The sequence below is a fragment of the Scyliorhinus torazame genome, chromosome 13, assembly GCF_047496885.1.
Source record: "Scyliorhinus torazame isolate Kashiwa2021f chromosome 13, sScyTor2.1, whole genome shotgun sequence".
NCBI classification, from domain to species: domain Eukaryota; kingdom Metazoa; phylum Chordata; class Chondrichthyes; order Carcharhiniformes; family Scyliorhinidae; genus Scyliorhinus; species Scyliorhinus torazame.
The window spans coordinates 204,929,755-204,942,313 of NC_092719.1; the positions used below are offsets into that span (position 1 = coordinate 204,929,755).

Here is a 12,559-nt window from a genome sequence, read left to right on the forward strand (position 1 = left end):
ACCAATCTTTAGATTAAAACAAATCTAATTTATTGAATAACGATTAAATTAAATTGAGTTTGCACACTCTACAGAGCTATAACTAATAATAAAGTAAGATTTAATCTGTTCAACAGTAATCTATAATCTAGTATCAACTAATGATGTCCTCGTGCTACTTCTCTCTAATCTAAACTACTCCTCGTGCTCTGATCAATACTTCTCCTCTGCAAACACTACCCAAGATGCCCTGAGGTCTGATATTCATACTCGGAACTGGTGATGCCCTCTTGTGATTGAATTACACTTAGATGTAATAATTAACCCTTCATTGGCGTACCTATATACATATCATTACACACTCCACACTAATGACTGCCCCGGACATTTTGCCAACTTCATGGTGGTGTGACCAGTGACTTAAGTAGCGCCTGCAAGTCCACAACTTGTTTTTTGACTTGCAGGCGTTACTTAAGTCACTGGTCACGCCGCCATGCTGTAGCTAATCTAATCTGGTTTCCGACCTTGGATGTAACTTTGCCTTTTATCATTGAGCCCAAATATTAGAAGTCGGCCACAGCTTCTATCTACCTCAGTACTTCCAATCTTGACATTTCCATTTCCATTTAGAGCCATAACGTTGGTCTTTGCCTCATTTATGTTCACTCCAAAAGATTCACTGTGTCTCTTGGCTGGACCTGCCATAGTTTCTAGACCTTTCTTTGTGCTGGGATGAGTGGTGTTGTCTGCATACCTGAGATTCCTTATGCTACGACTATACGTTTGTACATGGGTGTAAACATTAACAAGTATGTACAAGTTCACATTTTTGACTGTTGTACTTCTATTTTAACTACTTTCCTGCACTAGCTTGGTCTATTTTTCGCACTGCATTGGGCACACATGGCTGATCATTCTCTCCTTGTGTTGGCAGGCCCTCCACATGGACTACGTTGTCGCAGCAGCTAATCTGTATGCGGACAACTATTTCATACCGGGGTGTCAGGACAGGGCGGCAATCCAGCAGATACTTCAGTCCATTGATGTTCCTCCATTTACTCCAAAATCAGGGGTGACAATCCACACCAGCGATGCAGAGATGGAGGCGGCTGAAAGTTCACCGACGAGAGATAAAGGTACCTTCCCATTGTTCTTTATTCTCAACCAGCTGGTCACGTTTTCAATGACGTTCTCCTTTCATAGAACATACAGTGCCGAAGGAGCCCATTCAGCCCATCGAGTCTGCACCGACCCACTTAAGCCATCACTTCCACCCTATCCCCGTAAGCCAATAACCCCTCCTAAGGTATCACAGCTATACAGCGAGAGGACACCTCAGAGGGCAGTGAGGCTATATGGGTAGAGATCAGGAATAAGAAGGGTGCAGTCACAATGTTGGGGGTATACTACAGGCCTCCCAACAGCCAGCGGGAGATAGAGGAGCAGATAGGTAGACAGATTTTGGAAAAGAGTAAAAACAACAGGGTTGTGGTGATGGGAGACTTCAACTTCCCCAATATTGACTGGGACTCACTTAGTGCCAGGGGCTTAGACGGGGCAGAGTTTGTAAGGAGCATCCAGGAGGGCTTCTTAAAACAATATGTAAACAGTCCAACTAGGGAAGGGGCGGTACTGGACCTGGTATTGGGGAATGAGCCCGGCCAGGTGGTAGATGTTTCAGTAGGGGAGCATTTCGGTAACAGTGACCACAATTCAGTAAGTTTTAAAGTACTGGTGGACAAGGATAAGAGTGGTCCGAGGATGAATGTGCTAAATTGGGGGAAGGCTAATTATAACAATATTAGGCGGGAACTGAAGAACATAGATTGGGGGCGGATGTTTGAGGGCAAATCAACATCTGACATGTGGGAGGCTTTCAAGTGTCAGTTGAAAGGAATACAGGACAGGCATGTTCCTGTGAGGAAGAAAGATAAATACGGCAATTTTCGGGAACCTTGGATGACGAGTGATATTGTAGGCCTCGTCAAAAAGAAAAAGGAGGCATTTGTCAGGGCTAAAAGGCTGGGAACAGACGAAGCCTGTGTGGCATATAAGGAAAGTAGGAAGGAACTTAAGCAAGGAGTCAGAAGGGCTAGAAGGGGTCATGAAAAGGCATTGGCAAATAGGGTTAAGGAAAATCCCAAGGCTTTTTACACTTACATAAAAAGTAAGAGGGTAGCCAGGGAAAGGGTTGGCCCACTGAAGGATAGGCAAGGGAATCTATGTGTGGAGCCAGAGGAAATGGGCGAGGTACTAAATGAATACTTTGCATCAGTATTCACCAAAGAGAAGGAATTGGTAGATGTTGAGTCTGGAGAAGGGGGTGTAGATAGCCTGGGTCACATTGTGATCCAAAAAGACGAGGTGTTGGGTGTCTTAAAAAATATTAAGGTAGATAAGTCCCCAGGGCCGGATGGGATCTACCCCAGAATACTGAAGGAGGCTGGAGAGGAAATTGCTGAGGCCTTGACAGAAATCTTTGGATCCTCGCTGTCTTCAGGGGATGTCCCGGAGGACTGGAGAATAGCCAATGTTGTTCCTCTGTTTAAGAAGGGTGGCAGGGATAATCCCGGGAACTACAGGCCGGTGAGCCTTACTTCAGTGGTAGGGAAATTACTGGAGAGAATTCTTCGAGACAGGATCTACTCCCATTTGGAAGCAAATGGACGTATTAGTGAGAGGCAGCACGGTTTTGTGAAGGGGAGGTCGTGTCTCACTAACTTGATAGAGTTTTTCGAGGAGGTCACTAAGATGATTGATGCAGGTAGGGCAGTAGATGTTGTCTATATGGACTTCAGTAAGGCCTTTGACAAGGTCCCTCATGGTAGACTAGTACAAAAGGTGAAGTCACACGGGATCAGGGGTGAACTGGCAAGGTGGATACAGAACTGGCTAGGCCATAGAAGGCAGAGGGTAGCAATGGAGGGATGCTTTTCTAATTGGAGGGCTGTGACCAGTGGTGTTCCACAGGGATCAGTGCTGGGACCTTTGCTCTTTATAGTATATATAAATGATTTGGAGGAAAATGTAACTGGTCTGATTAGTAAGTTTGCAGACGACACAAAGGTTGGTGGAATTGCGGATAGCGATGAGGACTGTCTGAGGATACAGCAGGATTTAGATTGTCTGGAGACTTGGGCGGAGAGATGGCAGATGGAGTTTAACCTGGACAAATGTGAGGTAATGCATTTTGGAAGGGCTAATGCAGGTAGGGAATATACAGTGAATGGTAGAACCCTCAAGAGTATTGAAAGTCAAAGAGATCTAGGAGTACAGGTCCACAGATCACTGAAAGGGGCTACACAGGTGGAGAAGGTAGTCAAGAAGGCATACGGCATGCTTGCCTTCATTGGCCGGGGCATTGAGTATAAGAATTGGCAAGTCATGTTGCAGCTGTATAGAACCTTAGTTAGGCCACACTTGGAGTATAGTGTTCAATTCTGGTCGCCACACTACCAGAAGGATGTGGAGGCTTTAGAGAGGGTGCAGAAGAGATTTACCAGAATGTTGCCTGGTATGGAGGGCATAAGCTATGAGGAGCGATTGAATAAACTCGGTTTGTTCTCACTGGAACGAAGGAGGTTGAGGGGCGACCTGATAGAGGTATACAAAATTATGAGGGGCATAGACAGAGTGGATAGTCAGAGGCTTTTCCCCAGGGTAGAGGGGTCAATTACTAGGGGGCATAGGTTTAAGGTGAGAGGGGCAAAGTTTAGAGTAGATGTACGAGGCAAGTTTTTTACGCAGAGGGTAGTGGGTGCCTGGAACTCACTACCGGAGGAGGTAGTGGAGGCAGGGACGATAGGGACATTTAAGGGGCATCTTGACAAATATATGAATAGGATGGGAATAGAAGGATACGGACCCAGGAAGTGTAGAAGATTGTAGTTTAGTCGGGCAGTATGGTCGGCACGGGCTTGGAGGGCCGAAGGGCCTGTTCCTGTGCTGTACATTTCTTTGTTCTTTGTTGTTTTGTTCTAACCGTTTTGGACACTAAGGGCAATTTATCATGGCCAATCCACCTAACCTGCACAGCTTTGGACTGTGGGAGGAAACCGGAGCACCCAGAGGAAACCCACGCACACACGGGGAGAACGTGCAGACTCCGCACAGACAGTGACCCAAGCCAGAATCGAACCTGGGACCCTGGCGCTGTGAAGCCACAGTGCTAGCCACTTGTGCTACCGTGCTGCCCCCTTTTTTTCTTCGCACCCCTATCGTGATCACACCCACACAAAAATACCAGCTTGGCATTGCCAACCTATCACCCTGGTAGTACCCCTGCCAGTGCCACCTGGGCACCCTGTCAGTGCTACCTAGGTGCCAGCTTGGCACTGCTAAGGTACCCAGGTGGCACCAGCAATGCCAGGGTGCTACCGTGCAAACAGGGCATGCACCTGGGGGCCTTCAATCCCTGGGGCACCCCCACAAGTGCCATTCCATCTGTCCCCATTTGTGGACACCAGTACTGAACAGCGCTCTCCCAAGGACTCTTTAAGACAATGTATGCATTTCTCATTAAAGACTGCATTTCTGGAAGATTCTTCGGTCATTCTGGGTTGACGTCCCACCATTTTGGGCTGACATTCCACACATTTCCTGGCAGTGCAGCCTGGAGATCTGTGCCCCCTACCCCCTTGCATTGATGAGCTGATAGGGCTGACTGCTTGGAGATGTGTAGCCTCAGGAGTCCATTCCACTCCAGTATCCAGCCCCTGACGTACACTCTGCAAGCCCCCGCCTCACTGTGACTGGAATTGTCCACTTGCAATGAAGAAAATCCTGGAGCTGGGCCTAGACAGGGCAGCACGGTAGCATAGTGGTTAGCACAATTGCTTCACAGCTCCAGGGTCCCAGGTTCGATTCCCGGCTTGGGTCACTGTCTGTGCGGAGTCTGCACGTTTTCCCCGTGTGTGCGTGGGTTTCCTCCGGGTGCTCCGGTTTCCTCCCACAGTCCAAAGATGTGCAGGTTAGGTGGATTGGCCATGATAAATTGCCCTTAGTGTCCAAAATTGCCCTTAGTGTTGGGTGGGGTTACTGGGTTATGGGGATAGGGTGGGTGTGTGGGCTTGGATGGGGTGCTCTTTCCAAGAGCCGGTGCAGACTCGATGGGCCAAATGGCCTCCTTCTGCACTGTAAATTCTATGAGATAGACGGTCCGTTGTGACCCAAGTTTTCCTTTTCTCCGCCTTTCATTTGAACACAGGAATCCCAATCCTCCCGCACACCCTTCAAAGTCATTCCCATTGTTCCATGTGAAAAAAAATCATGTTGAGCCAGTAACTCCCTTTTAGTCTGTGTTTATCATGAATGCCAGGTTACCGTAACAACGCAGCAGGAGAAGAGTGGGATGGCACATAACAGTGTTGTTCCTTATCCAAAACATCCATTACAAAAGTGTAAGAAATGGGCGTTCTGTGTCGGTCATTCAGCCACTTGAACCTGCTCCATCATTCAGTAAGATCGAGACCGAATGTTACATCAACTCTGCTCTCCAGGCCTAACCCCGTAACTTTGGTTCACTTAATATTGAAAAATTTATAAATCTCAATCTTGAACCTACTCAACAACAGGGCATCCACGACCCTCTTGAGTGAAGATATTTCTCCTCCTGAGGCCAACCCTTTATCTGGAGATTATGACCCCTAGTCCTAAATCTTTCCAGTCAGTGGAAATGCGGGGAAGGGGATGTCGGGGTAGGGGGTCAGCAGCAAGGTCAGGGGATGCATCCCAGGAAAACAATGTCTTCCCAATGTCTGGGATTGAGACACCCCCCCCCCGCACCCCCGATAGCGTTTTATTTTGGGCTTCCTGCATGGCGTCTTCCCCCACCAACTCATGGGCGGCACGGCAGCACGGTGGTCAGCACTGTTGCTTCACAGCGCCAGGGACCGCCGTTCGATTCCCGGCTTGGGTCACTGTCTGTGCGGAGTCTGCGCGTTTTTCCCGTGTCTGCGAGGGTTTCCTCCGGGTGCTCCGGTTTCCTCCCACAGTCCAAAGATGTAGAGGTTAGGCGGATTGGTTACGCTAAATTGCCATTAGTGTCCAAAAAGATTAGGTGGGGTTACTGGGTTATGGGGATAGGGTGGAGGTGTGGGCTTGAGTGGTGTGTTCTTTCCAAGGGCCAGTGCAGACTCGATGGGCCGAATGGTCTCCTTCTGCGCTGTAAATTCTCTGATTCCATGAACTCCCCAACGTTGGGTGAAGAGCAGCAGTGGGATGAGGCTGTTAAGTAGACAATAATTTCCCACAGGGAGGCCTGAATCAGCAGCAGGGATGGGAAGGCCACCCATGGGCCTCCCCACCACGGACTTCATCGGGACAGACGCCGACAGGCAATGAGGTCCTCACCCACCAGCCTCTCTTTTCATTAAATGTACCCCTACTGCCCCCTCTCCATCCATCCCCCCTCCCCCCGCCCCATCCGTTAGCTCCACTCCTATGCCACCAAACACAGTTCAGAGAAGGAGATCAAATTCCACCCAGCATCTCAAAATCTACCTCGTCGAGCCCTCAGCTCTGCTGAATTTATTATTTGCATGACGACTCGGAACAGCTAGTGTGGAGTACTGGGAATGTTAAGTCCTCCTCCCTCACGGTGCCCCATGTTTCTTTTCCCTTTCTTTTATTTCGTGCAGTAAATTTGATCTGAAAATGTAATTTTGCTAGCCTCCATCCGGCCCTGCACGTTTACTGCTCGCCTGTGTAAATAGTCGGGCAGACACGCTCTGGTGATGGCCTTGGGAGTGTGACGCCGTCCTATTAGTGTCTGCAGGCTCACTCTGATATATGTGTGCCTTTGTTCATTCATGCATTTTCATATTAAGAGAAAATATCTTCTGGGTCAACCTTCAGGGAAATAAATCCGAGTAACAGTGGTTTGTCAAGAAGGAGCACAATTGACTTTCAATAACAAACTCAGGAGCCTGACAAAATCTATTTAATGCCCTCTGTAACATTTCACCCAACGCCTTAATCCAAAAATAAGAGCGCACGCAATAAAAGAGCTGACTTCAGACACATTGCAGAAACCAAAATAACCTTATTAAACCCTTAAATACACAAATGTGTGATCAACTTTGACCGTTTAGTTGTCCTCTTATTCAGTTCGAAGAAAAATTGCATCTCCTGCCAATTGAATGGTATGTTGCCCCCCATTTACAAATTGGGTTTTCATCGGCATTATATGATATCGTTAACTTTGTACGAACTCAACTCCCTTAACTCTTTCCTGTTTCAGATGACAAGCGTTTGGTGGAACTAAAAGAAATCCTTTCCTCTCGTCAGATATTTACCAGAATTAAGATGGAACCCATTGACTTTGAGAAGGTAAATTTGGTCTCACCCATTGCAGATTATTTGGACGATCTCGAGCGTGAGCTTGTCACATTTTTCCTCCTTCCCACCTGCGCTTCTGAGGAGAGTTCAGGGCACTTCCATTTGTCAGGTGTACCTTCTGATTTCTGGGAGACTTGTCGGGTCTTTTTTGGTGTTGACAGAAACAAAGAGCTCTACCCTACTCTGGTAAGCAGAAGTAAGAAGTCTTACAACACCAGGTTAAAGTCCAACAGGTTTGTTTCAAATCACTAGCTTTCGTAGCACTGCTCCTTCCTCAGGAAGGCCTTGGAATGAGCACCCCACCCAAGCTCACGCACCCACACCAACTCCCCAACCCAGTAACCCCACCTAACCTTTTGGACACTAAGGGCAATTTAGCATGGCCAATCCATCTAACCTGCACATCTTTGGACTGTGGGAGGAAACCAGAGCACCCGGGGGAAACCTACGCAGACACGGGGAGAACGTGCAGACTCCGCACAGTCACCCAAGGTCAGAATTGAACCCGGGTCCCTGCGCTGCGAGGCAGCAGAGCTAACCACTGTGCCACCCTGGGTTTATGGTTTCCAGCAATTTATTTAAGGATTTGTTCATTCATGAATCATGTTTGATGAACACATCAACACAGCAAGCAACCAGTCATTATCTCCTGGCCAGTGAGGAGGGCGGGGTGCTGGAGGGAGAAAGGTAAACTTCATCTTTCTGGAATCAAAGGGGCCAACTTGACGATGCAAGTTCTTACGAAGTAAAACCCCTCTGGGAAACTCAGTAATGTGATACCTGAACCAGGTCGGTCCACAGCATTCTAGTGCACCACGGACTCAACCTGTCGCTGTTGACTTGGATTCTTCCCATGCTCCCCCAGATTACCCTGAAAGTCAGTGCCAAAATGAAGAGATTGGTCCTAAATGGTGGTCCAAGAAATGGGAAGTTCCAGCTGATTGCAGTCTAGCAGATCCCTTACATATACTTTGTGGAGGGCACGTTCCCTGTTCTTTTGACTCTGCCAACCCACACTTTAGTTGCTTGGATTTGGATAAGCTGAGTCAGTTGCAGTAGGGGCAGAGTGGACATCCTGTATCAGACAAGTGTAGAATGTTTGCAGGGAATGCCAAGAGGTTTGATGACAATGGGTTCCCATATGTGTTTAGCTCAGTTGGCTGGACAGCTGGTTTGAGATGCTGAGCAAGATCAACAGTGTGGGTTCAATTCCTGTACCGCCTGAGGTTATTCATGAAGGCCCGCCTTCTCAATCTTGCCTGAGGTATGATGATCCTCAAAGGAGAAAGCAGCCTGTGGTCATCTGGGACTATGGCAACTTTACCTTTTTATCATTAGCATCTGACCGGCCAAAAATGAAAATCTACTGAGCATATGTTAACAGTGAATCCATCCCAGAATCCCAAACCTGTAGGCAAGAGGATCGCCTTTTTGGGAATGGGTGAAGGCAGAATGGGTGGGGGAGAGGGGGGGTGGGGAATATTGAACCTGGTTATTAAAATAGAAAATGTGACAGCTTCCTTTCCAACACGGATCCAGACAATTTATTACTTTTGTTGTGGTAATAAATCTTTCGGCTTCATCACAATTGACCTAAAAAAAAGGCAGTTTAAGCTCTTTCATTTCGGTCCAGAGGTTAAACAGATGTTTTGAGGTTAAAGGTTGCAAAACCCACAACTGTTTTTTGTTAAAATTATGAATCGATTGAATTTGCACAGGAAATTAGGCAATAGTATAGATCAAGTTGAAACCAATTTAGAACTGCTTTTCAAAGAGAAAATTAGAGTATGGCTTAATGCTCAGTGGGTGCACAATTCCCGGCCACATGTCACGATATTTGAAAGTAACTTTTAGATAGAAAACTTTCATTGTTTTCACCTTGTCAAGTGCAGAGGGTGATCTTGAGTACAACTTGCCTATATCCAGGTTCTCACTGGCAATCCTGTATGAACCATTATTATTCCTTGGTGGCACAGTGGTTAGCACTGCTGCCTCACAGTTTAGGGACCCCGGTTCAGCTCCAGCCTTGGGTGACTGTCTGTGGGCTTTCCACCTTCTCCCCATGTCTACTTGGGTTTCCTCCAGGTGCTCCGGTTTCCTCCCACAGTTCAAAGATGTGCAGATTAGGTGGATTGGCCATGCTAAATTGCCCCTCAGTGTCGAAAGATGTGCAGATTAGGTGGGGTTTACGGGGATAGGGCGGGAGAGTGGACCTGGGTGGGGCGCTCTTTCAGACGGTCAGTGCAGACTCAATGGGCCGAATGGCCTCCTCAGCACTATAGGGATTCTATGGTTCTATTGACCAACTAATTTTTATTTCTTAATGAGGTGGCAGTGTCACTGGCAAGGCCAGCATTTGTTGTCCATCTTTTTTTGCCCTTGAAAAGGTTGTAATCCACCTTCTTGGATTACTGCAGTCCGTGTGTTGTAGTGTTCCACAGCACTGTCAGGAAGGGAATTCCAGGATTCTGACCCGGTGAAAGTGAAGGAATGGCGATATATTTCCAAGTCAGGATGGTGCGCGTGGCTTGGAAGGATGCTGGTGCCCCCTCCACCTGCTGCCCTTATCCTTCTAGGTGGCAGAGGACACAGGTTTGGAAGGTGCTGTCAAAGGTGGCTTGGCAAGTTGCCGCAGTGCATCTCTGCTGCCACTGTGCGTCGGTGGTGGAGTGAGTGAATGCTTAAAGTAGTGGATGGGATACCCGAGAGAATTAAGAGATAGCACACAGTGGTGGGACTGTAGTCACATGTCGGCCAGAGTACTCCGGGATGGTAGGTTCCCTTCCCTGAAGGATATTAGATTATTGGAACTGCAGTGATTCCCGGTTGAGTACAGATGACCAGATTTATTGGATTCAGTTTTGAGATTTACCATGGTGTGATTTGAACTCATGACCTTGTGCTGACCACCCAGTCACACAACTTCTCGGTGACTGTAACCAATGGAGAAAAACCCATAGATTCTCATCTGCAAGGCATATTCTGTCTCCTCCCTCTCCCAGCAGACCCATCACCCCCCATTCCCCATCACATCGCAACCATTTCCCGGCACAGGGAATGTACTTTCCCAGTGGAAGGATAATCCGAGAACAAATCACCCTTGGATGTATTCACGCTCCTCTTCATGGCCGAATAATAGGATAACGAAATCGCTGAATTTACGACCTACCTTGTCATACGAGCGTCGAATCTTTTGCTTTTGCGAGAACGGAGGTGTGGGCTTGTGGGACCCCAAGGGGCCAAACAAAGTTTAAATCCATATGCTCATTAATTTTGTTGCTGACTTGGTATGTTTGTACTCTGGTCAGAATTTATCTTCCCAAACCTCCATTCCCATAATCTTTGAACAGGCCAAACCAATAATATTGAGATATAGGACTGGATGGGTGCGAATAGGACTGATTCATGGGGAGAGGGGTGGGGGGGGGGGGGGGGGGGTGCAGTTTCCTGGGCTTTGAGGGCAGAAATGTTATGGTTCCCAGTTTGCACGTGGTCCAAGAATTCCAGTTGGATTCCTCTACCGTCTCATAGTGGGGGGGGGGGGGGGGGGGGGGGGGGGGGGGTGGGGCAGGGGTTGGTGAGGGGGATTGGAGAATCAGGAGGGAAGTTGGGCACGAAATGCCCTTCACCTTCCGGACTCCGTGGAATTTTATCAGCAGTGATTGGAGGATGACCTTCCTTCCCAGAGGCCAATTGAGGTCCTTACGTGGTCAATAAAGGGCCTCCTCCTGCCACCACTGGCATTTTGCCAGCAGAAGGAGACCCTCTGCTACACAGGGAGGCCATCCAGTAAAGCTTGGCAGCCTCCCTGTGGGCGCAGGTATAGAGGACCTTCCCTCCTGTTCAGGCACTCTGTGGCCCATAGAAAGCCCCCCCCCCCCAGCAAGTAGGGCTTCCCCCGTGCAGATACACCTGCCCCCAGCCCCAAGCCCTCAGCAACCACTCACCACAACCCTCCCTCCCCAGCCCTCCGATTGGCCAGCAGCTCTTGGAGGCGGGACATCACTCCTTAAAGGGACGCGAGGCCGGGGAACAGCCCATTAGCTGCCTGATTGCTACAGAATCGAGTCGAGGGTCCCTGATACAGCCACGGCAGCATTGGTCCCTGCCTTCCAGCCCATTGTCTGCCACTGTGTAGGTTGGCGCGGTAGCCATTTGGCAACAGTGACCCCCTCACAAACAGCAACGAATTGCAAACCAGTGTGTTTTTGAGGTGGCATTAGTTGGGGAACGAATGCTGCCTGAACATCAGGAAAACTCTTCAAGAGTTAGCATGTAGAACCTTGAACGTGCAGTCAGACAAGACCTTGTGTTCCATTGGTGGATGGGCAACACACCAGCAATGAAGGGATGTCAGGCAGATTTAGGCATTTAAAACTTCCGGGTGCGGCGATGACCAGCTAAGTCGCACGTTTCGGCACCTCCCGTTTCAACGGACCTTTGGACTCTTATCGGGAGCCCCAACGGAAATTTTCAAAGGCTAAACCCAGTGTGAGGCGACATAGGAAGGAGTCCCCCCCGGGTGTGGATGGAAAGGAGTGATAGTAGTGGCCAGATTGTGGAGGTTCCTCTGGAGCAGTGGCAGAGAAGGGAAAGGAGAAGCAAGATGGCGGCTGAGGGAGCCCAGTTGGTAAGGGGCTTGGAACAGCAGGAGTTCCTCCGGCGATGTGTGGAGGAGCTCAAGAAGGAGGTGCTGGCGCCGATGCTGCAGGCGATTGAGGGGCTGAAGGAGATGCAAAAGGCCCAAGAGTGAAGGCAAAGGCTGCCGAAAATGAGGACGAGATACAGGGCTTGGTGGTGAAGACGGAGACGCACGAGGCGCTACACAAGAGGTGTATGGAGAGATTGGAAGCCCTGGAAAATAGCTCGAGGAGGAAGAACTGAAGGATTTTGGGTCTCCCCGAAGGGGCAGAGGGAGCAGACGTTGGGGCGTACGTGAGCGTGATGCTCCATACCTTAATGGGAGCTGAGGCCCCGATGGGCCCCCTGGAAGTGGAGGGAGCGTACCGGGTCCTCGCGAGAAGACCAAAGGCAGGGGAAATACCGCGAGCAATAGTGGTGAGATTCCACCGCTACAAGGACAGGGAGATGGTCCTGAGATGGGCTAAGAAGACACGGAGCAGCAGATGGGAGAACGCGGTGATCCGCGTCTACCAAGGTTGGAGTGCGGAGGTGGCGAGAAGGAGGGCGAGTTTCAATCCAGCCAAGGCGGTGCTCCACAGGAAGAAAGTGAAATTCGGAA

At 49.0% G+C, this 12,559-nt stretch overlaps 1 protein-coding gene across 3 annotated transcripts in view; it reads left to right on the plus strand.

Annotated features, from left to right (window-relative positions):
• Window positions 1-12,559, plus strand: part of uba1 (ubiquitin-like modifier activating enzyme 1) — a 416,000-nt gene that overhangs the window by 194,388 nt on the left and 209,053 nt on the right. For all 3 annotated transcript variants that reach the window (XM_072472935.1, XM_072472934.1, XM_072472936.1), the window contains exons 19-20: window positions 914-1,115; window positions 7,220-7,308. In XM_072472935.1, coding sequence (XP_072329036.1) covers window positions 914-1,115; window positions 7,220-7,308 — 291 coding nt within the window. The remainder of the gene's footprint in view (window positions 1-913; window positions 1,116-7,219; window positions 7,309-12,559) is intronic.